The 25,354-nt window shown below is 44.4% G+C and overlaps 2 protein-coding genes across 3 annotated transcripts in view; both read right to left on the reverse strand.

Annotated features, from left to right (window-relative positions):
• Positions 1-12,506, reverse strand: part of fat3a (FAT atypical cadherin 3a) — a gene marked incomplete at both ends in the record, with an annotated part of 87,065 nt that extends 74,559 nt beyond the window's left edge. For both annotated transcript variants that reach the window (XM_083985308.1, XM_083985307.1), the window contains 2 exons: positions 3,302-3,637; positions 9,176-12,506. In XM_083985308.1, the coding sequence (XP_083841434.1) occupies positions 3,302-3,637; positions 9,176-12,506 (3,667 nt within the window). The remainder of the gene's footprint in view (positions 1-3,301; positions 3,638-9,175) is intronic.
• The window catches only part of LOC310995737 (protein NLRC3-like), a gene marked incomplete at its 3' end in the record, with an annotated part of 491,970 nt that overhangs the window by 212,156 nt on the left and 254,460 nt on the right, over positions 1-25,354 (reverse strand). The window lies entirely within an intron of this gene.

Below are 25,354 nucleotides of genomic sequence, written 5' to 3' on the forward strand. Positions count from 1 at the left end.
TGTTTGGATCCCAAATATACGGCCAGTTTATCCAAACGACGGCTGTTTAGAAGTTTGCTCCGATGTTTCAGAGAAGTGAAGCAACGACCGCAACATCACAGAGGCGGCAGCCGCTCTGGAGAGCTGCTCGGCCGGCCAACCTCCGTCGTCATCCCGGGGGAGAAAATGATCGCTAATTAACTTACCCGCAGGTTTTTAGAGGTTTACCACCGGCTGGTTATATTATTTTTAGGAGATAAATGTTGGTCTCATTGATGAAATCTAACACCTGTATCAGTAGCATTAGTTAGTTTGAATGTAAAGTGAAGCTTCCTGTGTGTATTGGACAGAAGAGCAGCGCTGACTCGGGGCTCTGGAGCCTACGGACACAAACCACCACATTTACATTAATAAATACATGTTTTACAATGAACCGATCAGTCTGCATTAAGGTTTATTTTATTAAACTATATAACATAGTTACGGTACACGGCAAAGATATTTCACTACTCTAAACCGTCTTTGGTTACGGTTAGCCGTCAGGGGAGCATTGCATTTTGGGATACAGTACACAATGTAGACTGGTCAGATACTGGAGATATTTCCTGAATCAGTACGACATCTGGGAATTTTTCGCATACTGCAGATTTTGCTTTTGTTTGCATACTGCATACTGCATTTTGGCCAAATCAGTACGTACTAGCAGTATAGTATGCGGTTTCGAATACAGCCACATTCATTTACAAGGACCAGGACCAGGACCAGGACCAGGATCTTGGGGGGAGTTACTTCCGTCTTGTCCTTCTCTCTTTAGAACTGGAAGCTGATTGGTTCCCACTAAACACAGATTGTTAACTAGGCCTTTAATGGATGAGGATGATGATAATGATGATGCTGTTGTGTGCTAACGTGACAGCATCTCAGCCTCAGCTCTGAGTGTGTGTGTGTGTGTGTGTGTGTGTGTGTGTGTGTGTGTGTGTGTGTGTGTGTGTGTGTGTGTGTGTGTGTGTGTTTGTGTGTGTGTGTGTGTGTGTGTGTGTGTGTGTGTGTGTGTGTGTGTGTGTGTGTGTGTGTGTGTGTGTGTGTAAACCAGAGCAGAAGAAGCTGATGAAGGATCAGTGTTTCATAGAAACATCAAATATTCATCACCACAGAGAAACGTGTGAACGACGACTCGCTGCAGCAGCTCGCCGCTCGCCGCCAGAACACACGTTACATAAACCAGTGTGACACAGACGTGAAACACAACGACAGAGAAACAAGAGGAGGCCAATATGTGTGTGTGTGTGTGTGTGTGTGTGTGTTTGTGTGTCCTCTAGAATAAAGGAAAGACAAATATAGCAGCAGCCAATTATATATTTCTGTCACACACACACACACTGATGTCACAGCACTACTACGGAATAAAGCCTCTGATTGATGCTTCACAATGTCTGAATAAATTAAACAGTGTTTCCCCGACACAGACCAACATGTGGCGCCACTAATTCATTCCTTTAGTTTTCTCTCTCTCATCGTAACATTGTTCCGTTCATTCATTCATAGCTCTTTCTTCAGTCAGCTGAGCTCCAACGTCTCTCTGTCCCTTATACAACATTAAAACCAGAGGTGACAGAGCTTTCTAAAAGGTGGAACACTCTGCTGTAGAACTGAGAACTGCCTGGTGGTCGATAGCTTTAAAGACAGTTGAAGACGAGTCTGTTCAGGAGCGTTACAGTAATATGCTATTCCTACTGTTTTTTATTCTGTGTACTTTTGCTGAATTTCTGTTTTGTTTCTGGTCTGTACTGGTCTGTACTGTTCTGTAAGCCTGTGAATATTCTCATTTGTCCAGGTTATTATGGTCATTTGAGTTATGGTCAGTTAAGGTCCTAGTCGGTCCGAGTGTGTTTCGATATGGTGGGAAAGGGCCCAAACGGCTCTTTTAATGCTAAAGGTTGCCGACCCCTGTCCTAGACAAATAACCAAGTCCAGTTGCATTCGATTAAAAAAATTTCCTTGAGATACTGGTCTGTCCCAGTCTGTACTGTCTGTACTGTCTGGTCTGTACTGGTATGTACTGGTCTGTACTGGTCTGTAGTAGTGGTCTATACTGGTCTATACTGGTCTATATTGGTCTGAGGTGGTCTGAAGTAGTCTGTACTGGTCTATACTGGACTCTACTGGTCTGTACTGGTCTGGTCCGGTCTCTAAGACAAGGCAAGGGCAAGGCAATGTATGTCTACTGGTCTATACTGGTCTGTACTGGTCTGTATTGGTCTCTACTGGTCCAGGAGTTCATCCAGATTTGTTGAGCTCAGATTCTTTTTTTTTTTTTTTCATTTCACAAAGCTGGCTCACATTTAACTGGGGTACATCACCATGGCAACCATGGCAGATCACCATGGCAACTGGTGTAGATCACCATGGCAACCCATGCTGCAGGCTAAACCTGCTCCAGAGCTGAAACTTCACACACTCTCTGACACACACACACACACACACACACACACACACACACACACACACTCTGCTCATCATCAGCTGACGGCTGTTGCTCGGCAACATGTTGGAGGAGGACACACACTAGCGGCGCGCACGCACGCACACACACACACACACACACACACACACACACACACACACACACACACACACACACACAGAGATGGACAGAGTACTCGACCCCAGTACTTGAGTAAGAGTACAAATACTACTGGTCAAAATTTACTCCGTTACAAGTAAAAGTAGCTCACTTCAGCCTTCCTACAAATTAACTTGAGTAAAAGTAATTTTTAAATATTTGTCTTGGAAATGTATTCAAGTAGAGTAATAAGTACCAAAGAAATCTGATACTCAAGTAAAGTACAAATCCTCTGGATATGTACTTAAAGGTGTACAGAAAAGAAAATTGAATTTGAGCCCACTTTGGGTCATAAAATTAATGTGATAACTCATCTTTCAGACGTTGTAGGCCAAACTTTGTGCAAAATTCTATTTTTGAGTAAATCCGGGATGAAAGTGTGTATTTTTTTTTTTGCATTGGATAATGCAGGCGCACGGATTATACGTCAGCCTGTACACTATTCACCAGCCACTGATATTGGATCCGTCATTCAAACGTCTGAGACACGCACACACACACGGAGCTCGGGCTCGCCCCAAGCTTTGAATATCCCGCCCGCTCGATAACGACCAATCAAATTCGTTTTCCTCACTCGGGTAAACTCGTGTTGCAGCTCGTGACAACTCGGCGCGACAAACAGGACAAACGGCCATTTCTGTACACCTTTAAGTACAGTACTCCAGTAAATGTACTGTTACTGTCCCCCGCTGCACTGACCTGTGCGGGGGTTGATGCTGAAGAAGTTCTGGGGGTTTCCGCTGACGATGCGGTAGCTGAGGCGGTCTGCGGCGCCGGCGGTCTGCGGCGGCGGCGTGGCGTCCGGGTCCTGGGCCTGGATCTGGACCACCACGGTGTCGCGCGGCGAGTTCTCGGGGACGGACGGCCGGTACAGCGGCTCGGAGGTCAGCGGCGCGTTGTCGTTGACGTCCTCCACCTGGACGAACACCTCGATGGAGGCGAACTGGGGAACCACGCCGTGGTCGCTGGCGTACACCGTCAGCCAATAGGACGCCTTCGTCTCCCGGTCCAGCGCGTCGGTGGTGTAGATCACCCCTGGTGCAGCGGGAGAGAGAGAGAGAGAGGGAGGTGATGTCACTGCAGCAGCTCAACCAATCAGCGGGCAGCTTCACTGTGACATCACAACAAGGAGGAGTGAAACAGGAAGTTGATGGCTGCCCTCTTCATTTTCTACTTATTTGAATGAGATTCTTGCTGTATTTATTTATTCTATCCATTGTCTTTTGAAATTGATTGATTGATTGAAAACTTTATTGAACAACATTAGACAAAAGGATTAAAAACACAATAAAGCCCAAAGGCTTATTTCCATTGTTATGATTGATACGATTGGCTATAAGCTACGTACAGACGCATTTGATAGACATTTGTAGCGCCCAATAAACAGCTCTGGGCTTTCATAAACCACGCCTCAAATACGAAACAATGAAGAGGTGATAGCCAGGCTAGCGCTAAACTGAGACCTGCCGTGTAAAGAAAACTGACAGAGAGTGCGTGTCACGACTTCCTGTATCTGGCCCTTCAAATTAAAAGCCCTATAGCCTTTCATATACAGTTCAGTCATATTGATTTTGACTTAATTTTGACAAGACACGGCTCCAAATGTTTGTTTGTTTGTTTCCTTGCGACCAATCGACCAATGAGATTTTGGTCGACTAATGTTTTTTTTTGGCAGAGCATCCTGTTTCCATGACGACCGCCTGGAGAAGATGGTTGGTGCATCACGTTTACATGAGTCCAGATGTAAAGATGAAACTCTATGCTTTAACAAGTTGTGAACTGTTGAAGTTGGCGTATTGTTGTTGTTGTGTAGTTGTAGTTGTGTAGCTGTTGTTGTGTAGTTGTTGTGTTCTCCTCTGAACTCAAGCTTCATTAGATCTTACACATAACGAGTTTACATGTCCAGACAGAACAAAAGGCTCATCAAGTTTATTTCATTACGCAACCACTAACTGGGACACACACACACACACACACACACACACATACAGCTCTATGTCCTCAGCAGAACAAAAACAGCGTCTCAAGTTCACTTCTACACAACACAACACCTGGAGGAACACAATAGTACAGTGTGTGTGTTGGTGTGTGTCTGTGTGTTTGTGTTTGTGTGTCTGTGTGTCTGTCTGTGTGTCTGTATGTGTGTGTGTGTGTGTGTGTGTGTGTGTGTGTGTGTGTGTGTGTGTGTGTGTGTGTGTGTGTGTGTGTGTGTGTGTGTGTGTGTGTGTGTGTGTGTGTGTAGAGAGAGAACACATCCTTCTTTCACATTGAACAGGAGTGTTTGTCCTGTGGGTGAAGTGAGGACAGAGTCTCAATGTACCTCCAATCTGTGTGTGTCTGTTGTCATGAGGTGTGTGTGTGTCTGTGTGTGTGTTTGTGTGTTCAGGTTTAATCTTCACTGATCCAAAACTGCTCTTAACTTATACACTACACTACACACTGTGTGTGTGTGTGTGTGTGTGTGTGTGTGTGTGTGTGTGTGTGTGTGTGTGTGTGTGTGTGTGTGTGTGTGTGTGTGTGTGTGTGTGTGTGTGTCTGTGTGTGTGTCTGTGTGTGTTGGCTGGCCCTGCAGCTACAGGCTATCATTACCACTGTTTTCTTCTCAGTGCGGGAAATCTAGCCTACATTCTGCTGTGCGCGCGCGCGTGTGTGTGTGTGTGTGTGCCTGTGTGTGTGTGCCAACCCACACTCTGGCCTCAGCAGAAACAGACTTGAAGCCACTTCCTGGTTAAATGTTTATTATGAGTGTGTTTGACTGTTTCTGAAACCAAACAGGAACCAGGTCGAGTCCTAACCACTCCAATCAATAACATCTGATCTATCACTGATCAATAACATCCGATCAATCACAGCTTCATTTTTAGGAACCAGATAAAGTCAAATCTGGGTTAAAGGGATAGTTCACCCAAAATTGAAATTTCTCATGTCCTCATGTGGACTAAGGGCTGGGAGAAGTTTCAGAGTCCTCCATGCCTTCTCTGAGTTACAGGGGGGCTCCGTGCAGCAGTATTTGTCCATATAATGGTTGTCAATGGATACCACTTTTCTTCGTCCAAAAAGACACAGGCAGAGCAGTGAACCGAGACACTGGGAGCTTCCGCTACAAACAAGCTTAAAATATAGACTTATTTAATTTTTTTCGGAACAATTTCTCATGTTGGGGCTTCAATACAAGAGGGACATTACAGACGAGCACTATGGAGGTATTTGGATGTTTTTTGGTGTGTCTTTTTGGACGAAGAAAAGTGAGCTCCGTTCTCAACTGTCATATGGACATGCAGTGCTGCACGGAGCCCCGCTGTTACTCAGAGAAGGCACGGAGGACTCTGAAACTTCTCCCAGCCCTTAGTCCACATGAGGGGGAGTAGATAATGAGTGAAATCTGAATTTTGGGTGAACTATCCCTTTAATTCAAGAACGAGACCCAGAGATTCAATAATTCAGGATCGCTCCCCAACACCCCGAGGCTCCTTCACCCTCCTGTTGTCCTCCTGGGTCAAGGAAGGAAGGAAAGACGAAGGGGAAAAGGAAGCTAACATAGAAGGAGGGAGGGAACAGATTGGGTTAATTGGGTCAAAAATGAAGGAAAAAGTTAGGACGAAGGGAAAGAAGGAAGAAAGGAAGGGAGGGAAAAGGATTGTGGAAAGAAGGAAGAGAAAAAGGGAGGAAAGAAAGATGGAGGGAGGGAACAGATTCGTTCAAGGAAGGAAGAAAAAGGAAGGAATAAGGGAAAGAAGGGAGGAAACAGATCAGGTCAATTGGATCAAAAGAGGAAGAAAGTAAGGACAAAGGGAAGGAAGGAAGGGAATACGGATTGTGGAAAGAAGGAAGGGGAAAAGGAAGGGAAGAAAAATGGCAAGAGGGAACTGATTTGTTCAAGGGAGGAAGAAGGAAGGAAGAAGGATGGAAGAAGGATGGAAGAAGGATGGAAGAAGGGAAAGAAGGAAAGGAAAAAGGAAAGAAAGAAAGATGGAGGGAGGGAACAGATCAGGTCAATTGGATCAAAAGAGGAAGGAAGGAAGGAAGGAAGGAAGGAAGGAAGGAAGGAAGGAAGGAAGGAAGGAAGGAAGGACGGACGAAGGGGAGAAAGGAAGGATGGAGCAGGGGAACAGATTGGGCCCAGTGCTACGGAGCAGTGAGGTAACGTCAGGGTTAACTCTGTCCAACTAATGCTCTGTGCTGCTGCTTATGATGAACACACACACATATCATTAAAGGGATAATTCAACATTTTGTCAAATTGCCACCATTGCCATAACCCCTATAGTCATAGCAGTAGGTTCGTTACCTTTAATTGTCGGTGCAAGCTGTTTTTAGAACGGCGGAGCAGAGCCGTGAGCTGCTCAGAGCTACGCTACGGAGGCTCATTATGGGATTTCTTGGTTTCCCTCATCAAACTCATCAAATACACAATCCAACAACTCCACAACACTCTGGTGGACAAGTTGTGACCTGCACATTCACCACGCTATGACCTGTCAGACCCAGAATCTCTGCACTTTCTGATGAATGATTGTCTGCTCATCGCTCTGCTGCTGCAGCTGCTGCCACACGTGGTTGTGTTTGTGATTGGTCAGGTGCTGCAAACTCCGCCCCCTTTCATGTGAACAACGTCATACCTAGACTGGGAAACCCTGGGTCGACTTAGGGAGTTGATAACCACAAAGCGTGTTCAACATACCCCGGGTATCTTCCAGTTACATGGCTTCACAACCAGGCTAAAAGTGTGTGTTGTTGTTCTTCTTCTTCCTGTGATGGGAACTCTGCAACACGAGTCTTTGTGTCTCCAGAGTCTCTCATCAGGCCAGATTTACCTCATGACTTTACTGCAAATGTCAAGTGTGTGTGTGTGTGTGTGTGTGTGTGTGTGTGTGTGTGTGTGTGTGTGTGTGTGTGTGTGTGTGTGTGTGTGTGTCCTCCACAGAGCTACAGCTCCAGATTAATGGCAGTAGAATTGGGACCATGAATTCTCCTCTTTCTCTTTTCTCCCAAAACTCTGTTGTTCCCACAGAGAAGTGACAGAGTGATGAAGAGCAGTCCTGGTGTGTGTGTCTTAGGGATGTCACCATTACTTGTTTTCACAATTAATCGCGGTATTAAACGCCACAATTAATCGATCGTAAAGATTCCTAAATTCCGTCACTTTCTGAAAAAGATTACGTTGGAACCGTATCGGCAGACGTGGCGCCAAAGTAAAGGTAAATGCACAGATACCAGTCCATTCATCTAATGTAACACTGAATTAGTAGGAATTTAAATGTTAGTGTGTCATTTGTATTGTGAAAAAAATGATTAAAATAACCTTAAACATTTGGTATAGATGGCAATTAATGACTTAAATATTTCAAACACTTCCCCCGGGGGATTAATAACTGGTCCTATATTAAGAGATTAGTAATGTCATTATATTTGGACTATATTTGATTTTACACATTCATAGTGTTGTGAAATTTAATTCAATTTATTGATGCATAATAATCGTAATACTGTGATTATTTCTCTGACAATAATCGTACCAAGAAGATCTATAATCGTGACATCCCTAGTGTGTCTGTGTTTCATTTACCTATTAATAAATGTTGTTATGGTTTAATATTCGTCTCTGTAGCTGCAGTTAGCAGCAGCTTCTCTGTGATTAGCAGCAGGTGAACGCTGATTGGCATTGGGCAGCTGCAGTTAGTGCGGCAGACTGTGTCATATTTATCGACCAATGTTTGTTTATACCTGTCCTCAGAGTAAACAGAGCTGGTTAATGGTTGTTGCACTGTGCTGAGATTTCCAACCACTCAAAGCTCTTTACACTTCAAACCACAGCTACCCACCCACTCACTCTACAGCATTTTCAGCAAACAGGGCAGGAAAATATTCACTTTCATGTTCTTTTACTTTAATTACTCATCAATCCTTAAAATTAAAGTCTGTTAAAGGGATAGTTCAACATTTTGTCAAATTGGCCCATTGCCATAATCCCTATAATCATAGCAGTAGGTTCGTTACCTTTAATTGTCGGTGCAAGCTATTTTTTTTCACCACGCTATGAGATAATAACAGAACCTTACCAGACAGAGTTGTTTTAGAGGGAAATACTGCTTGATGAAAAACTGTCCCTGAACGCAATGCGCATCAGTGGTTTTGCATGAATTTCCCTCTAAAACAACTCTGTCTGGTAACGTTGTGTTATTATCTCATAGCGTGGTGAATGTGCAGCTCACAACTTGTCCACCAGAGCGTTGTGGAGTTGTTGGATTGTGTATTTGATGAGTTTGATGAGGGAAACCAATAAATCCCATGAGCCTCCGTAGCGTAGCTCTGAACAGCTCACGGCTCTGCTCCGCCGTTCTAAAAATAGCTTGCACCGACAATTAAAGGTAACGAACCTACTGCTATGATTATAGGGATGGCAATGGTAATGGTGGCAATTTGCCAAAATGTTGAACTATCCCTTTAACCACAGAACTGCAAAGACACTGTGAGGTCAGTTGTTACTAATTACCTTGATTATAGCAGATAATGCAAGAGTCACAGCAGCACACTGATGAGAAGCATGGAACAAATGACAGGACAGAAACTCACCCGTGTCCTCGTCGATGGCGAACCGTCCCAGTCCACTCCCGTCACGAATGGAGTACTGGATTTCCCCGTCTCTGCCGGAGTCGTCGTCGTTGGCGGTGACCTGCAGGAGCGTGGTCCCGATCCGGGCGTTCTCTTTGACCAATCCGGTCAGGGCGAAGTGGGAGAAGTACGGCGCGTAGAGGTTCTCGTTCACGTCCACCACCTCCACCTCCACGAACGTGACGGAGAGGAGCGACACCGGCCGCCCTTTGTCTTTGGCCTTCACGGTGAGATTGTAGAACTGCTGGGTCTCGTAGTCCAGCTCTTTGGTCAGCCGGATCGCGCCGCTGGCCCGGTCTACGTCAAACCATCCGTTGTAGTCGTTGGCGAGAGAGTACCGAACCTGACCGCCCAATCCCAGATCTGGATCCTGGGTTTCCAGCCAGGCCACGACCGTTCCCACAGGGAGATCCTCCAGAGCCCGGGCTTTGTACACACTGGGGATGAAGAGCGGAGGGCAGTCGTTGACATCGTCCAGGATGATTTTGAGCGTGGCCACTGAAAACTTCTGGCTCCCTCTCTCCGCCCTGTCCCGGGCCTCGATCTTCAGGTTGAAGGTCGAGATGAACTCCCGGTCCAGCTGGCCAGCGACGTACACAATCCCAGTGGTGGAGTTGATGCTGAACTGGGCGGTGCTGGTCAGGACGGAGTAAACCACCTCTCCGTTGGTTCCCAGGTCCTTGTCAGTGGCCTCGACCTGGATCACGTCCGTACCAATGGCGGTGTTCTCCGGTATGACGATTCTGTAGCCTCCCTCCTGTAGGAACTGCGGGGCGTTATCGTTAGCGTCTTCTACGTAGACTGTTAGCAAGCGCCAGGTGGTCTTCTGAGGCAGGCCGAGGTCGTAGATGGTGAGGTTGAGGAGGTATCGGTCTCTCTTTTCTCTGTCCATGGGCAGGAAGACGCTGATGAGGCCGCTCTCCATGTCGATGGTGAAGCAGCTGTCAGTGTTTCCGTCCGAAATGGCGTACAGGATCTGACCGTTAAAGCCGGTGTCGCCGTCGTAGGCGTTCACCTTGAACACGCTGGAGCCGACCTTCAGGTCCTCCCTCACGGCGATGTCCGTGGGGAACGCCTTGTCGAACTGTGGCGTCTGTCGATTGACTGAGAAAAGGTCGATGAAACCTTCCTCGATTTTGGGCTTGGTGCTGGCTTTGGACTTCTTGAGCAACTTCTCCGCTAACTTCTGGGCCACTCTGGTCTCTTTACAGTTGAAACCTTTGGGCGGAGACTTCCCGTGAACAATGGAGATGTTAACGAACATGGGGTCTGAAAAGTTCTCGCCGTCTGTGGCGGTTATTTTCAGACTAAAGAGGCCGTTCTTTGGATTGGCTGTGGCGAGGGAATGTCGCAGTGCAAGGACGCCTGAATCTGGGTTGAGATCGAAGAACCCCCATTCGTTCCCAGAAAGGATTTTATATTTCACCAGCTCCAGCTCGTCGATGTCGATTGCCGACATGGTGGTGATGACCTCGTCCACTGGGAAGTCCCTGGAGATCGCCCCCTGGCACGCCACCTTCTCGAACAGCGGCCGGTTGTCGTTCACGTTCTCCAGGTGGACGGTCACGTTGACCTCGCTCTCGCGCCTGTAGGGCGACCCCCAGTCGGACGCTCGGACGACAAACACGAAGCTCTCCGGCGAGGACTCGAAGTCCAGCTCCGCGGTGGTGCTGATGACGCCAGAGAACTGGTTGATCCTGAAGGGCAGCGGCTGCAGACTGGAGACGCTGTAGGTGATGTAGCCGTTCTCCCCTTTGTCCTCGTCCACCGCCGACACCGCCAACACGCTGGACCCCACCGCGACGCTCTCGTTCACGAAGGACTCGTACGAGGCCTGGGCGAACGTCGGCGTGTTGTCGTTGGCGTCCTCGATATTCACGCGCACTTTGACCTTGAGCTCGCTGTCGATCTCCAGCACCTCCAGGTCGAAGACGTCCTGAGTCGCCTGGGTGAACCAGCGCGCCGTGGAGATGACGCCCGTCAACGTGTTCATTTGAAAAAAAGCAGAGTCGGCGGACGGCGCCAGGATGTACTCCGCGTCGTCGGGCTCTGGCGTGATTTTAACGGCCTCGACGATCGTCCCTGGGGGCGAGATCTCATTCAGACTCACTTCATACAGCTCCTGCTCAAACTTCGCCTCCCCGGTCTGGCGGCCGCTCACCGTGACGTGGACGACCTTGACAGCGGAGAACTTCTGTGGCGTTCCCCGGTCTTTGGCCTGCAGCGTCAGGTTAAAGCCGTAGGGGAAAGTTTCCCAGTTCACCGACTCCTGCGACGCCTTTATGCTAAACTCACCCTCCTCAGATCTTTCTACCAGAAACTGCTCCGACGGATCTCCGCCCACAATCACCACCGAGTCGATCTCTCCGTTCAGACCCTCGTCTAGGTCCTCGACGGTGACGATGGCGTACACGGCGTTTTTATCGAGCCACGAGGGGCTGTGGGCGACCACGCTCATGACGGGGGCGTGCTCGTTCACACGCTCCACATGCACAAACAGCTTGGCCGTGCTGCTGACCCCGTTATTTCCATAGAGCTTCATCCCGCGGTCGACCGCCAGGATTTCTAAGTCGTAGCGGTTCTGCTCGTCCACGTTGAGCTTCCCGCTCAGCGACACCACGCCGCTGGTGGGGTGCACCGCAAACAGCTCCATCTTCTCCTTGAAGAAATAGTAAAACTCCCCGTTGGAGCCGATGTCTGCGTCGGTGGCGGTGACTTGTGCTATGCTAGTCCTGAGAGGCGTGCTCTCTGCTATGGTCACAGAGTAAGTGGTGGGAGAGAACAGAGGCCGCAAGTCGTTCATGTCCAAGACCTGGATGCTGACTTTAGTCCAGGTCTCGAGGAGGGAATCCCCTTTCACCGAGGCCTTCACCGTCAATACATAGTTATCCTGGATCTCCCGGTTCAAGATGGCTGCGTTACCTCCCTTAGTCCTGATGCGTAAGAAGCAGAAATCCCCGAGCACGAACTCCTCGGCCTTGAAGAGTCCCTCGTCGTCACCGGACGTGATCCTGTAGCGGATCTCCCAGGAGCGCTGCGCCAGGTGGATGCCCATTTTAACTTTACTGTTGGCGTAGGTGCGCGCCGCCGAGTTCTCGTACACCGTGGCGTGGTAGACGGCCTGCGTGAAGCCGAAGCGAGGGCCATTACCATCCTGGGGCACGGCTGCCGGTGGCGACGGCCTGGCGGCGCTCAGGCTGCAGCAGCTGGGCGGAGGCTGGAGGAGCAGCAGCAGGACCAGGCCGAAGAGAGGGGCTCGCATGCCTGCCCATCGGCACATATTCACATCCATCCCATCATCACTCGCTCCTGCAGCACAGAGACAGAGAGACAGAGACACAGAGAGACAGAGGGGGAGAGAGAGACAGAGAGAGGGTTAGCCACAGGGGGTTTACAGAGGGTTTACAGCAGTGGTCGACTGGTCGATCATGGAAACTGTCCTACACTGCAAAAACTCAAAATCTTACCAAGAATATTTGTCTTATTTCTAGTCAAAATGTAATTTCTAGTCAAAACTAATCTCTTTCCACTTAAAATAAGACTCATCACATTTAAAGTAGCTTGTTTTTAGACACTTTTTACTTCTTTCAAGCAGATTTTCACTTAAAATAAGTAGAAAAATCTGATAGTGGAGCAAGTTTTTCTTTCTTATCACAAGCACAAAAAACTTGCTTTCACCGGCAGATTTTTCTACTTATTAGTATTGTTTTCAAGTTTGTTTGAAACAAGAGAAAATTATCTAAAAACAAGTTCATTTTTAGGTGATGAGTCTTATTTTAAGTGGAAAGAGATAAGTTTTGACTAGAAATGAGACATTTTGACTAGAAATAAGACAAATATTCTTGGAAAGATTTTGAGTTTTTGCAGTGCAGTCGATCTTGCTGCCGGAAAAATGAGTTCAGAAACACATTATGCCCGATTGATGTTCGGCTTGCTCTTTTCTTTTCTTTTTTTGTGCTGCACAAAGAGTGGTTGTTATATTGAGGGCTCTCATCACCGGTCCGAGCAAAGTGTGGCCGTCAGTTATCGACGTTTGTGTGGAACTAGTGCGTGCTGTGGTATGTTGAGTCGGTCGCGCGGTAGTAAAAATTTAGCTTTACACGGACATGTCCGAGGACGTGTACGTTCCCCCCGACTGACAGACACTTGGCTGTCTGTAGTTATGAGCAAAACTACAAGACAGTGTTCAATCAACAGTTTTGCCTTCTGATGGCATTGTGATGCTGCATGAGATAGGACACAGCTGCAGATTTTTCTACTTATTTCAAGTGAAAATTTGTTTGAAACAAGAGAAAATGATCTAAAAACAAGTTAATTTGTAGGTGATGAGTCTCATTTTAAGTGGAAAGAGATTAGTTTAGACTAGAAATGAGACAAATATTCTTGAGTTTTTCCAGTGAAAAGGAGAGACACATATATGATTTACTACTAATTATCATCAGACTATAGAGCGACTGATTGGAGGAGGTGGTGGTGGTGGGGGGAGGGTGTACAGTTACCAGGCAACCAGAGTGAAGGCTGACATCATCATCTCTGCGCGGCGGCCTCGCGGCCTCTGGACACTGACAGTCAATTGCAAGTTTGTGAAAAACCAGAGTTGGTTTTTGAGAAGGAACAAAATAATTGTACGGCTGGAGGAGGACGAGTGTAGCAACACCAAAACAAACACTGGAGAAAATAACTAACTCTGGCTCCGGATGACCCCGACACGACCTCCCCAACCCCCCCCCCCCCCCCCCCCCCCCCCCCCCCCCCTTTCTCGGCTGCTGAGTCCGAACCTCGCCACCACCGCCACGGTCAGGAGAAACAACACAACCACAGCTATGTGCCACTCTGAGGGGGCGGAGCCACTAACTAACGGCCGCGTTGTGGCCGGAGCGTTGCCGCGGCGCTCTGATGAGTCGGCACTTTCCACTGGAGGGAGAGGGGGGGAGGGAGGGGGGAGTCCAAGTGATAATAACACAGTGATGCTGAATCTACTACACACACACACACACACACACACTCAGACACAAAAACTCATGTTCCTCAGTCTCTCGTTTCTTCTCAGAAGTCGAGAAGAAACTCTGTTACACAAGTTGTGAGGTTTGTGTGTCTGTGTGTGTGTGTGTGTGTGTGTGTGTGTTTTTAGTGGGTCAGTGCATCTCTGCCTCCTGTGTATTAACCCTTCACAGACTCTTTCATCTCTGTATCCATAGTAACAGGTTGGAATTTCACAAAAACCTTCTTAAGAAAAAAAATCTTCTGAAGTGTATTTTTTTTCTTAACTTCTTAACAACCTCCTGTTGTCCTCCTGGGTCAAGGAAGGAAGGAAGGAAGGAAGGACAAAGGGAAAGATGGGAGGAAAGAAGGAAGGGAAAAAGGAAGCAAAGATAGAAGGAAGGAGGGAACAGATTGGGTCAAAAAGGAAGGAAGAAGTAAGGACGAAAGGAAGGAAGGAAAGAAGGAAGGGAGGGAGGGAAAAAGGAAGGAAAGAAAGATGGAGGGAAGGAACAGATTTGTTCAAGGAAGGAAGAAAAAGGAAGGAAGAAGGGAAAGAAGGGAGGGAACAGATCAGGGCAACTGGATCAAAAGAGGAAGAAAGTAAGGACAAAGGGAAGGAAGGAAGGAATGAAGGAAGGGAATAAGGATTGAGGAAAGAAGGAAGGAAGGAGGAAGGGGACAGATTGGGTCAATTTGACCCATAAGGACAACAGGAGGGTTAAGAAGAAAAAAGAGAAGAAGTCATATTCTCCAAAAAAGTTCTTAAGTATTTAAGTATATAAGTTTCTTCTTAAGAAAAAACGTAAGAATAAATGGTATTCTTGAAATCAAAGTTCTCAAGTTTGTTCTTTACTTTTTTCTTAAGACGACCTCGACCTGTCTTAAAGCAGAAGTAAGCGATCCGGTCGTTTTGGCTAATGCTGCGTTCCAGGCAGGCTTTTGAAACCGTAAATTACAGCTTCAAGTCACAACTTACGACTTTGTAGCGTTCCAGACAACCCACTCATGTTTTTCCGACCTGTTTTACCGGTGAAAGTCACTATAACGGCCACTCGTAACTTCTGACCCGTGAACTCGTACCAGATCGAACTGGTACCACTTCACAGGTCGGAAAAACACGAGTTACGAGTTGCCCTGAACGCACCATAACAGTCCTCGTCCCTACGTCGCCACATTCACGGCGTCCCTTGGCTGCACACACAGCCCTGCATGCTGTTCTCTCTCCTCATTGGATAAAAACTGTAGGATACGAGGAAAGTTTTCTCCTGGGCTCAGAGCAGAGCAGAGGGACTGACAGACCCGTGTTTCAGTCCAAACACTCTATGTAAGTGATTGCTGTCGGAAGATATAACTATTTAAGACTTATATTAACACAAATATATCACTTACTTCTGCTTTAAAATGGCACGAGCAATGCAGCGACGTATTTTAAGAAGTTCTTAAGTAGGAAAAATAAGAAATTTGTAAGAAATGACTGCTCTTAATCTGAAGAAAATATTGAGGAATCACTTAAGAACTTTCTTAAGATCATATTGGTGATGATGATGATGTCACAGTGACATCACAGCAGCAACATGAACCAACCTGAAGCTTCACAGCTGCTTCGCTTAGAGGCCACAGTGTGTGTGTGTGTGTGTGTGTGTGTGTGTGTGTGTGTGTGTGTGTGTGTGTGTGTGTGTGTGTGTGTGTGTGTGTTTGTTTATACGGTATAGACGGACAATACACCTGACTACGTGCCGACATTACGCGGACAGTAGGGGATTACACGGACTATGCCAATGTCCGCCTAAATCAAACAGTGTATCTTCACTCAGTAGCGTCTAAATAACATTTCCTCTCTTTTATTTTGAAAGTCCTTCTTAACCGCTTGACCTGATTTTGAGTGTATCACAGTGTATAGCACAGCACGCCCAGTGGACACAGCGGTATTGCCGTTTTTTACACATTTCTGATACACATGGTGAAATTTGGCGGGCTGCGCTGTGATTGGCTGGTTTACGCACGTGGTACGAGACGTCAATTCCAAGCTGCGTCAACACGACACGCCCCCTTTTTAAAGACCAGCAGGATGCCGACATCGGAGGATTACCAGGAAACCACACGTAAGCATATATATTTATAAATACAGTGGCTTTGTGCTCGGTAAGTCTTTTTTACTAGAGCCATGGCCTCTGTACACAGTATTATGTTTTTGGTGAGGATGATTTTGTATTTTGTGTTGTCATTTTACAACACAAAAAGGGCACATTACCATGTACAGATGCTACGAATTAGCTTTAAAAAGCTAATTCGGCTAACGTAGCAAGTAGCGGCTAACGTGCTTGCTACGTTAGCCGAATTAGCTTAAAGCTTATATTTGCCGACTTAGCTTAAAGCTAATTCGGCTAACCATAGCATCTGTACACAGTACTGTGCCCTTTTTGACGTTCATTTAAGCAATATCACACGAGAGGGAGTCATGTTGTACTGTATATCAGCACGGCTGTGATTCGGTCGTAGGCACGAGGCCTCCTCTCCCACACTTCAGCACCTGTCCTGGGCTACAGCCTGGCTCGCTCCGCCGTCCTTTACTTTTGAAGTAGCTATAACTAATAATAATGCAACGTATTGCCTAACTAAACACGGATATGAGTGATCAGAACAGTAAATTGTTTACACTAGGAGTAAAGTCATTTAAAACGAGGAGCGAGCCGAGCTGACACGGTGCAGCCCAGGACAGGTGCTGAAGTGCGGATGAGAGGAGAGGACAGACCGGGCAGGAGCAACCAGCCCAGAGGCGTCTCGTCGGTCCTCGGCCGTCTTTAATGTCTCTAGACACCCCTTTCAATCCGTTTAAGGTTATTTGTTTGTGTTTAGGGAGGCTATATTTGCATAGAATATTTTTTGGCAACCAGGAAAGCAATGTTTGACCCGGCGTTTATTTCGGATGGGTGTTTATGGTTTACTCGGCCATCACACTCGCTCGCAAAAAAAAAAAGGAAAAGAAAACACATTCACACACATTTTGTCTGAAGGAGGGAAGCGCGTCACAGCATCATTTTATTAAATCATAGTTTTCTCTAAACTAAGACTTTCAGAGGAGGTTAAATCGAAAGCAACTGGATTTAGTTATTTGTCTAGGAAGACGTTTCACCTCTCATCCAAGAGGCTTCATGTAAGTTACGCATCCGCAGCCTGGTCAGATGCGTACATGAAGCCTCTTGGATGAGAGGTGAAACGTCTTCCTAGACAAATAACTAAATCCAGTTGCTTTCGATTTAACCTCCTCTGAAATACTATGACCTGGACAAATGAGAATATGCACCGGCCTAAATTAAGACAGCGTGCGGGACTATTTTTCACCCAGGCCCCCCCCAAAATGTAGGGGGGAAAAAAGTCAATCTGTGAATTAAATTACCTGACTACTGGGACAGGTATACATTGTGAACACAGTTTCTAACGTGTCTCATGCTTGTTATAAAGTTTTCTCTCTTTTTTTGGTCTAAAGAGAGATCTTAGCCTAGTTAGTTGCCTTTTGTTAGTTAAATAATCATGGAACAGTTTAAACCCTCTGATAACACAAGCATTGTAAATGATAAAATCCCAAGCCCTTGTTCATGTTAATATCATAATTTCAATGTGAAGTCATACAGACTACAAACTGCAATTTCAAGGGGCCAATGGCCATCACACAATACATAATCAAACAATGACTCGAAGGCAGGTGTGTCCAAAATATTCCACAAAGCGCTGTGTGGCTGCAGGTTTTTGTTCCAACCGATCAAAAACACACAGATTGACCAATCAACAATCCGAAGACTGAGATCGGGTCAAGTCTGGTGTGCTGCTGTTTGGTTGGAACAGAAACCTGCAGCCACATGGCCCTTTGTGGAATAGTTTGGATGTCTGCTGTAAGGGGATAACCGGAGTTGGTTTAATAAGACAACATTGTGCTTGCCCCCCATGCCAGGAAAACATGCTGAGGCGTAGACGCATAAATCCCACAGAGGATGCAAAATTTTATGCAAGTACTGGAAGGGACAAAGTGGGACTTGACACCAGATACATCAGTGCCTTTAAAGGTTAGTGCAATCCTCTAATTGGTTATCATGATTTAAGTTTAAATATTTCACCTTACTTTTTGTCTATTTGTTATGTGTGTTTTAACTAGGTCGTGGTATCTTCACCTCTGCTCCATTTGAAAAAGGAGATTTTCTGTTGGAATATCGAGGGCAACTAATAAGTAGACAAGAATGTGAGAGCAGACAGAGACTTTACCATGACAGCCTGAAGGTGTTCATGTTTGAGTTCCGTTTTAATGGAAAACTGTGGTGGTAAGTGTTGTGTCATCGCCTTTTCTAATCAGAATTAAATTACACTTTTTTTTGTTTCACTGAATATATACAGTGGTCATAAGCTACTTTTCAGAATATATTGTTGATTGTTGATTTATATTGTTGTTCTAAGTCAGGCACATTTATAGTGCCAAATTATAAACTCATGTGTACTCATTGTACTCATGCGTTTCCTTTGCTTTTGTAGTGTTGATGCAGCAAAAGAAGATGGGTCACTCGGAAGGCTCGTAAATGATGATCATATAAATCCCAATGCCAAGATGAAGTATTTGACAGTGGAAGGAAAGCCCCATCTGTGTTTGTTTGCAACACGTGACATAAGTCCAGGAGACGAGATCACCTATAATTATGGTGAATCAGACTGGCCATGGAGATGCAAGGTGGTCCAAATTATTATACTTTGTGGAAATCATAGTTCTCATAAAGGACATCCTCTTGCCATACAAAAATTCACATACATAAACATATTCTATCTTACTTTGTCCTTAACATAATTTATAGTGCATTAAATACAGTAATTCAAATTCATGGTTGATTTAGCGAAATACATCTACACTGTCTGCCACATACACACATGAAAAATGTTGATTGTATTAGAACATTTAGTTTTACTTGATTTCATCAGTCTGATATCTGTCATTAAAATCTCCAGGCACTTAAAGAAACATCTATGGAGGGGCATCAGGATGAGGTGTCATCCATATCGGAGCCCTCGACAGCTGCATCAACTGGTCTTGTTAAAAGCTTTGATCAGGTAAGTTAGATTTTCATGCAGTACAAATACAGCAACACTACCGAATGCAGGTAGCAGAAATGAAGTGTGCATGATGGGTTCGATAATGGCTTCAAGTGTGTTGGCTGTACTGAGCTACTATTGGCCATTAACTGGTTCAACTCTTTGATATCACGTTGCCACAATTTCGCCATCCACAGCTGAAGATTTTTAGGAGGTGTGTCTTTGTCAACAATTGATTAACAATTGATTGAGACATCACATGGACTAGTCTTCAGACTGTAGTCATTTGGCCTTCAAAGTTACTAAAACAGTTCAAGTGGATGTTTCTTCTCACAAAACACTAATGAGACACAGTCATGATGCCTCTTTTACATTATTTTACATATCTAAAAATCTGTCTTCAGGGTATTTATGGTGCCATATTTTCTTCTTTTTGTAGGATCCTGATGAGGAAATACCTCAGGAAAATTCTGAGACTACCATTTTGACATCCCCAACTGAAGATTTTGAAGAGGTATATCTTCATCAGCTTTCCTCACATTCTTTTTATGAAATGTGGGATCCTCCCATTTATTCAAACCTCACATTCTTCCTGAGTGGTACATTCTCAGTGCCTGTGTTTTTAATGCCTCTTTCCCATATGCTTTATCTGCTATAGCCAATGGCTGAGAGCAGTCGGATCCAGATATGTGAAGACCAGATTCAGACAAGTCCAGGTCCTGGTCCACTCAGCGGGCATGGAAAGGTAAATACAATTCGTCGTGTGTATGTGTGTGTGCAGTCACCTGACTGTGATATGATTTATATGGACAATGGTATGTAAGGGCCATGTACTGAAAGTGTAGGTCAGTATAATGTTTGATTCTGTGTGTGTGTGTGTATAAAGCAGTGATCCACTCTAATATGACTTAGGAGGTCCATACAGTTAACAAGGTCCTTTCTCCCGTGACATCATTTTGATTTTCAAAAATACTTGGACAACCTGCGTTTGATCTGTTTGTTACTTTAATGAGAATGTTAAGTTGGTTACATCTGGTCGATGGGAACTGTGTTGTTAGTAATAAATGGGAAGTAAAACAAGATCTTATTCAAAACTCATTGATACAAATTTAGGATTTAGAAGAATTCTCACAAAACACTAATGAGACACAATCATGATGCCTCTTTTACATTATTTTACACATCTAAAAATCTGTCTTCAGGGTATTTATGATGCCATATTTTCTTCTTTTTGTAGGATCCTGATGAGGAAATACCTCAGGAAAATTCTGAGACTACCATTTTGACATCCCCAACTGAAGATTTTGAAGAGGTATATCTTCATCAGCTTTCCTCACATTCTTCCTGAGTGGTACATTCTCAGTGCCTGTGTTTTTAATGCCTCTCTCCCATATGCTTTATCTGCTATAGCCAATGGCTGAGAGCAGTCGGATCCAGATATGTGAAGACCAGATTCAGACAAGTCCAGGTCCTGGTCCACTCAGCGGGCATGGAAAGGTAAATACAATTCGTCGTGTGTATGTGTGTGTGCAGTCACCTGACTGTGATATGATTTATATGGACAATGGTATGTAAGGGCCATGTACTGAAAGTGTAGGTCAGTATAATGTTTGATTCTGTGTGTGTCTGTGTATAAAGCAGTGATCCACTCTAATATGACTTAGGAGGTCCGTACAGTTAACAAGGTCCTTTCTCCCGTGACATCATTTTGATTTTCAAAAATACTTGGACAACCTGCATTTGATCTGTTTGTTAATTTAATGAGAATGTTAAGTTGGTTACATCTGGTCGATGGGAACTGTGTTGTTAGTAATAAATGGGAAGTAAAACAAGATCTTATTCAAAACTCATTGATACAAATTTAGGATTTAGAAGAATTATCACAAAACACTAATGAGACACAGTCATGATGCCTCTTTTACATTATTTTACACATCTAAAAATCTGTCTTCAGGGTATTTATGATGCCATATTTTCTTCTTTTTGTAGGATCCTGATGAGGAAATACCTCAGGAAAATTCTGAGACTACCATTTTGACATCCCCAACTGAAGATTTTGAAGAGGTATATCTTCATCAGCTTTCCTCACATTCTTTTTATGAAATGTGGGATCCTCCCATTTATTCAGACCTCACATATCTTCCTGAGTGGTACATTTTCAGTGCCTGTGTTTTTAATGCCTCTTTCCCATATGCTTTATCTGCTATAGTTAATGGCTGAGAGCAGTCGGATCCAGATATGTGAAGACCAGATTCAGACAAGTCCAGGTCCTGGTCCACTCAGCGAGCATGGAAAGGTAAATACAATTCGTCGTGTGTATGTGTGTGTGCAGTCACCTGACTGTGATGTGATTTATATGGACAATGGTATGTAAGGGCCATGTACTGAAAGTGTAGGTCAGTATAATGTTTGATTCTGTGTGTGTGTGTGTATAAAGCAGTGATCCACTCTAATATGACTTAGGAGGTCCGTACAGTTAACAAGGTCCTTTCTCCCGTGACATCATTTTGATTTTCAAAAATACTTGGACAACCTGCATTTGATCTGTTTGTTAATTTAATGAGAATGTTAAGTTGGTTACATCTGGTCGATGGGAACTGTGTTGTTAGTAATAAATGGGAAGTAAAACAAGATCTTATTCAAAACTCATTGATACAAATTTAGGATTTAGAAGAATTATCACAAAACACTAATGAGACACAGTCATGATGCCTCTTTTACATTATTTTACACTAGTGTTGTCACGATACCAACATTTTGGTACCGGTATCGGTACCAACATGTTTTTCGATACTTTTCGATACTTTTCGGTACTTTTCCACATAAAAAGAGAACACAAAAAATGTCATTATTGGCTTTATTTTAATAGAAAATCTTATAACTATAACATATGCATCAGTAAATAATCAGTAAATCAGTAAACAGTCACTGCTGCTGCAGGATTAAATTGTCCATCTATATTAATCTGAACTCTTCCTAAATTAAAACATTAGTGGTCTGTTTAAAAATGAATATCAACTTGTTTTCTTTGCATTATTTGAGGTCTGAAAACACTGCATCTCTTTTTGTTATTTTGACCAGTTGTAATTTTTGGGAGAAATTGTTCTCAGTAGTTTATAGAATGAAACACAAACGTTCATGTTACTCAAACACACACACCTATTGTTTCCCAGACCAGATTGATTCTGCTCCCCCCACCCCCATCAACGCAATATCTTTCCGTTAATTCATCTCTGCGTAGCGCTCCTTCGCTGTGCTCACTCACTCACACACACACAGAGAGAGAGAGAGAGACAGAGAGAGCATGCCAGTGGTGATCCGCGGTAAAAACGAAACTTATTAACGAGGCTGTGGCGGCCCGTCTCTCTCGCGCGCGCGGCGCACACACACACACAGATACACACACAAACACAGGCACATGGACAGGTGGCGCTGTAACGGTAATAATAAAAGCACCTTGCTTCGTTTGTGGCTCGCTCACTCGCTCGCCTCGGCTCAAATTACAATGTGGCGACTTCACGCGGCGACGTCACCGCTGCCGGCGGCGCAAAATGAAAGTACCGGTCCCATCTAAGCGCAGTATGGTACCGTTTTAAATGCGTTAGTACCCCGGTACCACTCTAGTACCGGTATACCGAACAACCCTATTTTACACATCTAAAAATCTGTCTTCAGGGTATTTATGGTGCCATATTTTCTTCTTTTTGTAGGATCCTGATGAGGAAATACCTCAGGAAAATTCTGAGACTACCATTTTGACATCCCCAACTGAAGATTTTGAAGAGGTATATCTTCATCAGCTTTCCTCACATTCTTTTTATGAATGTGGGATCCTCCCATTTATTCAGACCTCACATATCTTCCTGAGTGGTACATTCTCAGTGCCTGTGTTTTTAATGCCTCTTTCCCATATGCTTTATCTGCTATAGCCAATGGCTGAGAGCAGTCGGATCCAGATATGTGAAGACCAGATTCAGACAAGTCCAGGTCCTGGTCCACTCAGCGGGCATGGAAAGGTAAATACAATTCGTCGTGTGTATGTGTGTGTGCAGTCACCTGACTGTGATATGATTTATATGGACAATGGTATGTAAGGACCATGTCCTGAAAGTGTAGGTCAGTATAATGTTTGATTCTGTGTGTGTGTGTATAAAGCAGTGATCCACTCTAATATGACTTAGGAGGTCCGTACAGTTAACAAGGTCCTTTCTCCCGTGACATCATTTTGATTTTCAAAAATACTTGGACAACCTGCATTTGATCTGTTTGTTACTTTAATGAGAATGTTAAGTTGGTTACATCTGGTCGATGGGAACTGTGTTGTTAGTAATAAATGGGAAGTAAAACAAGATCTTATTCAAAACTCATTGATACAGATTTAGGACCTATAAAGGCACGGAGTCACTCATACAGCCAAAGTTCTAGCATGGAGGAAGGAATCATATACTAATCTAATAATTTGACATACATTCGAAGATTATAGTTTTTATAGTCATGGACTAGTCTACAGACTGTAGTCATTTGGCCTTCAAAGTTACTAAAACAGTTCAAGTGGATGTTTCTTCTCACAAAACACTAATGAGACACAGTCATGATGCCTCTTTTACATTATTTTACATATCTAAAAATCTGTCTTCAGGGTATTTATGGTGCCATATTTTCTTCTTTTTGTAGGATCCTGATGAGGAAATACCTCAGGAAAATTCTGAGACTACCATTTTGACATCCCCAACTGAAGATTTTGAAGAGGTATATCTTCATCAGCTTTCCTCACATTCTTCCTGAGTGGTACATTCTAGGTGCCTGTGTTTTTAATGCCTCTTTCCCATATGCTTTATCTGCTATAGCCAATGGCTGAGAGCAGTCGGATCCAGATATGTGAAGACCAGATTCAGACAAGTCCAGGTCCTGGTCCACTCAGCGGGCATGGAAAGGTAAATACAATTCGTCGTGTGTATGTGTGTGTGCAGTCACCTGACTGTGATATGATTTATATGGACAATGGTATGTAAGGGCCATGTACTGAAAGTGTAGGTCAGTATAATGTTTGATTCTGTGTGTGTCTGTGTATAAAGCAGTGATCCACTCTAATATGACTTAGGAGGTCCGTACAGTTAACAAGGTCCTTTCTCCCGTGACATCATTTTGATTTTCAAAAATACTTGGACAACCTGCATTTGATCTGTTTGTTAATTTAATGAGAATGTTAAGTTGGTTACATCTGGTCGATGGGAACTGTGTTGTTAGTAATAAATGGGAAGTAAAACAAGATCTTATTCAAAACTCATTGATACAAATTTAGGATTTAGAAGAATTATCACAAAACACTAATGAGACACAGTCATGATGCCTCTTTTACATTATTTTACACATCTAAAAATCTGTCTTCAGGGTATTTATGATGCCATATTTTCTTCTTTTTGTAGGATCCTGATGAGGAAATACCTCAGGAAAATTCTGAGACTACCATTTTGACATCCCCAACTGAAGATTTTGAAGAGGTATATCTTCATCAGCTTTCCTCACATTCTTTTTATGAAATGTGGGATCCTCCCATTTATTCAGACCTCACATATCTTCCTGAGTGGTACATTCTCAGTGCCTGTGTTTTTAATGCCTCTTTCCCATATGCTTTATCTGCTATAGTTAATGGCTGAGAGCAGTCGGATCCAGATATGTGAAGACCAGATTCAGACAAGTCCAGGTCCTGGTCCACTCAGCGAGCATGGAAAGGTAAATACAATTCGTCGTGTGTATGTGTGTGTGCAGTCACCTGACTGTGATATGATTTATATGGACAATGGTATGTAAGGGCCATGTACTGAAAGTGTAGGTCAGTATAATGTTTGATTCTGTGTGTGTGTGTATAAAGCAGTGATCCACTCTAATATGACTTAGGAGGTCCATACAGTTAACAAGGTCCTTTCTCCCGTGACATCATTTTGATTTTCAAAAATACTTGGACAACCTGCATTTGATCTGTTTGTTACTTTAATGAGAATGTTAAGTTGGTTACATCTGGTCGATGGGAACTGTGTTGTTAGTAATAAATGGGAAGTAAAACAAGATCTATTCCTATAGGAGCAA

The sequence above is a fragment of the Trachurus trachurus genome (assembly GCF_905171665.1).
Source record: "Trachurus trachurus genome assembly, chromosome: 13".
Lineage (NCBI taxonomy): Eukaryota > Metazoa > Chordata > Actinopteri > Carangiformes > Carangidae > Trachurus > Trachurus trachurus.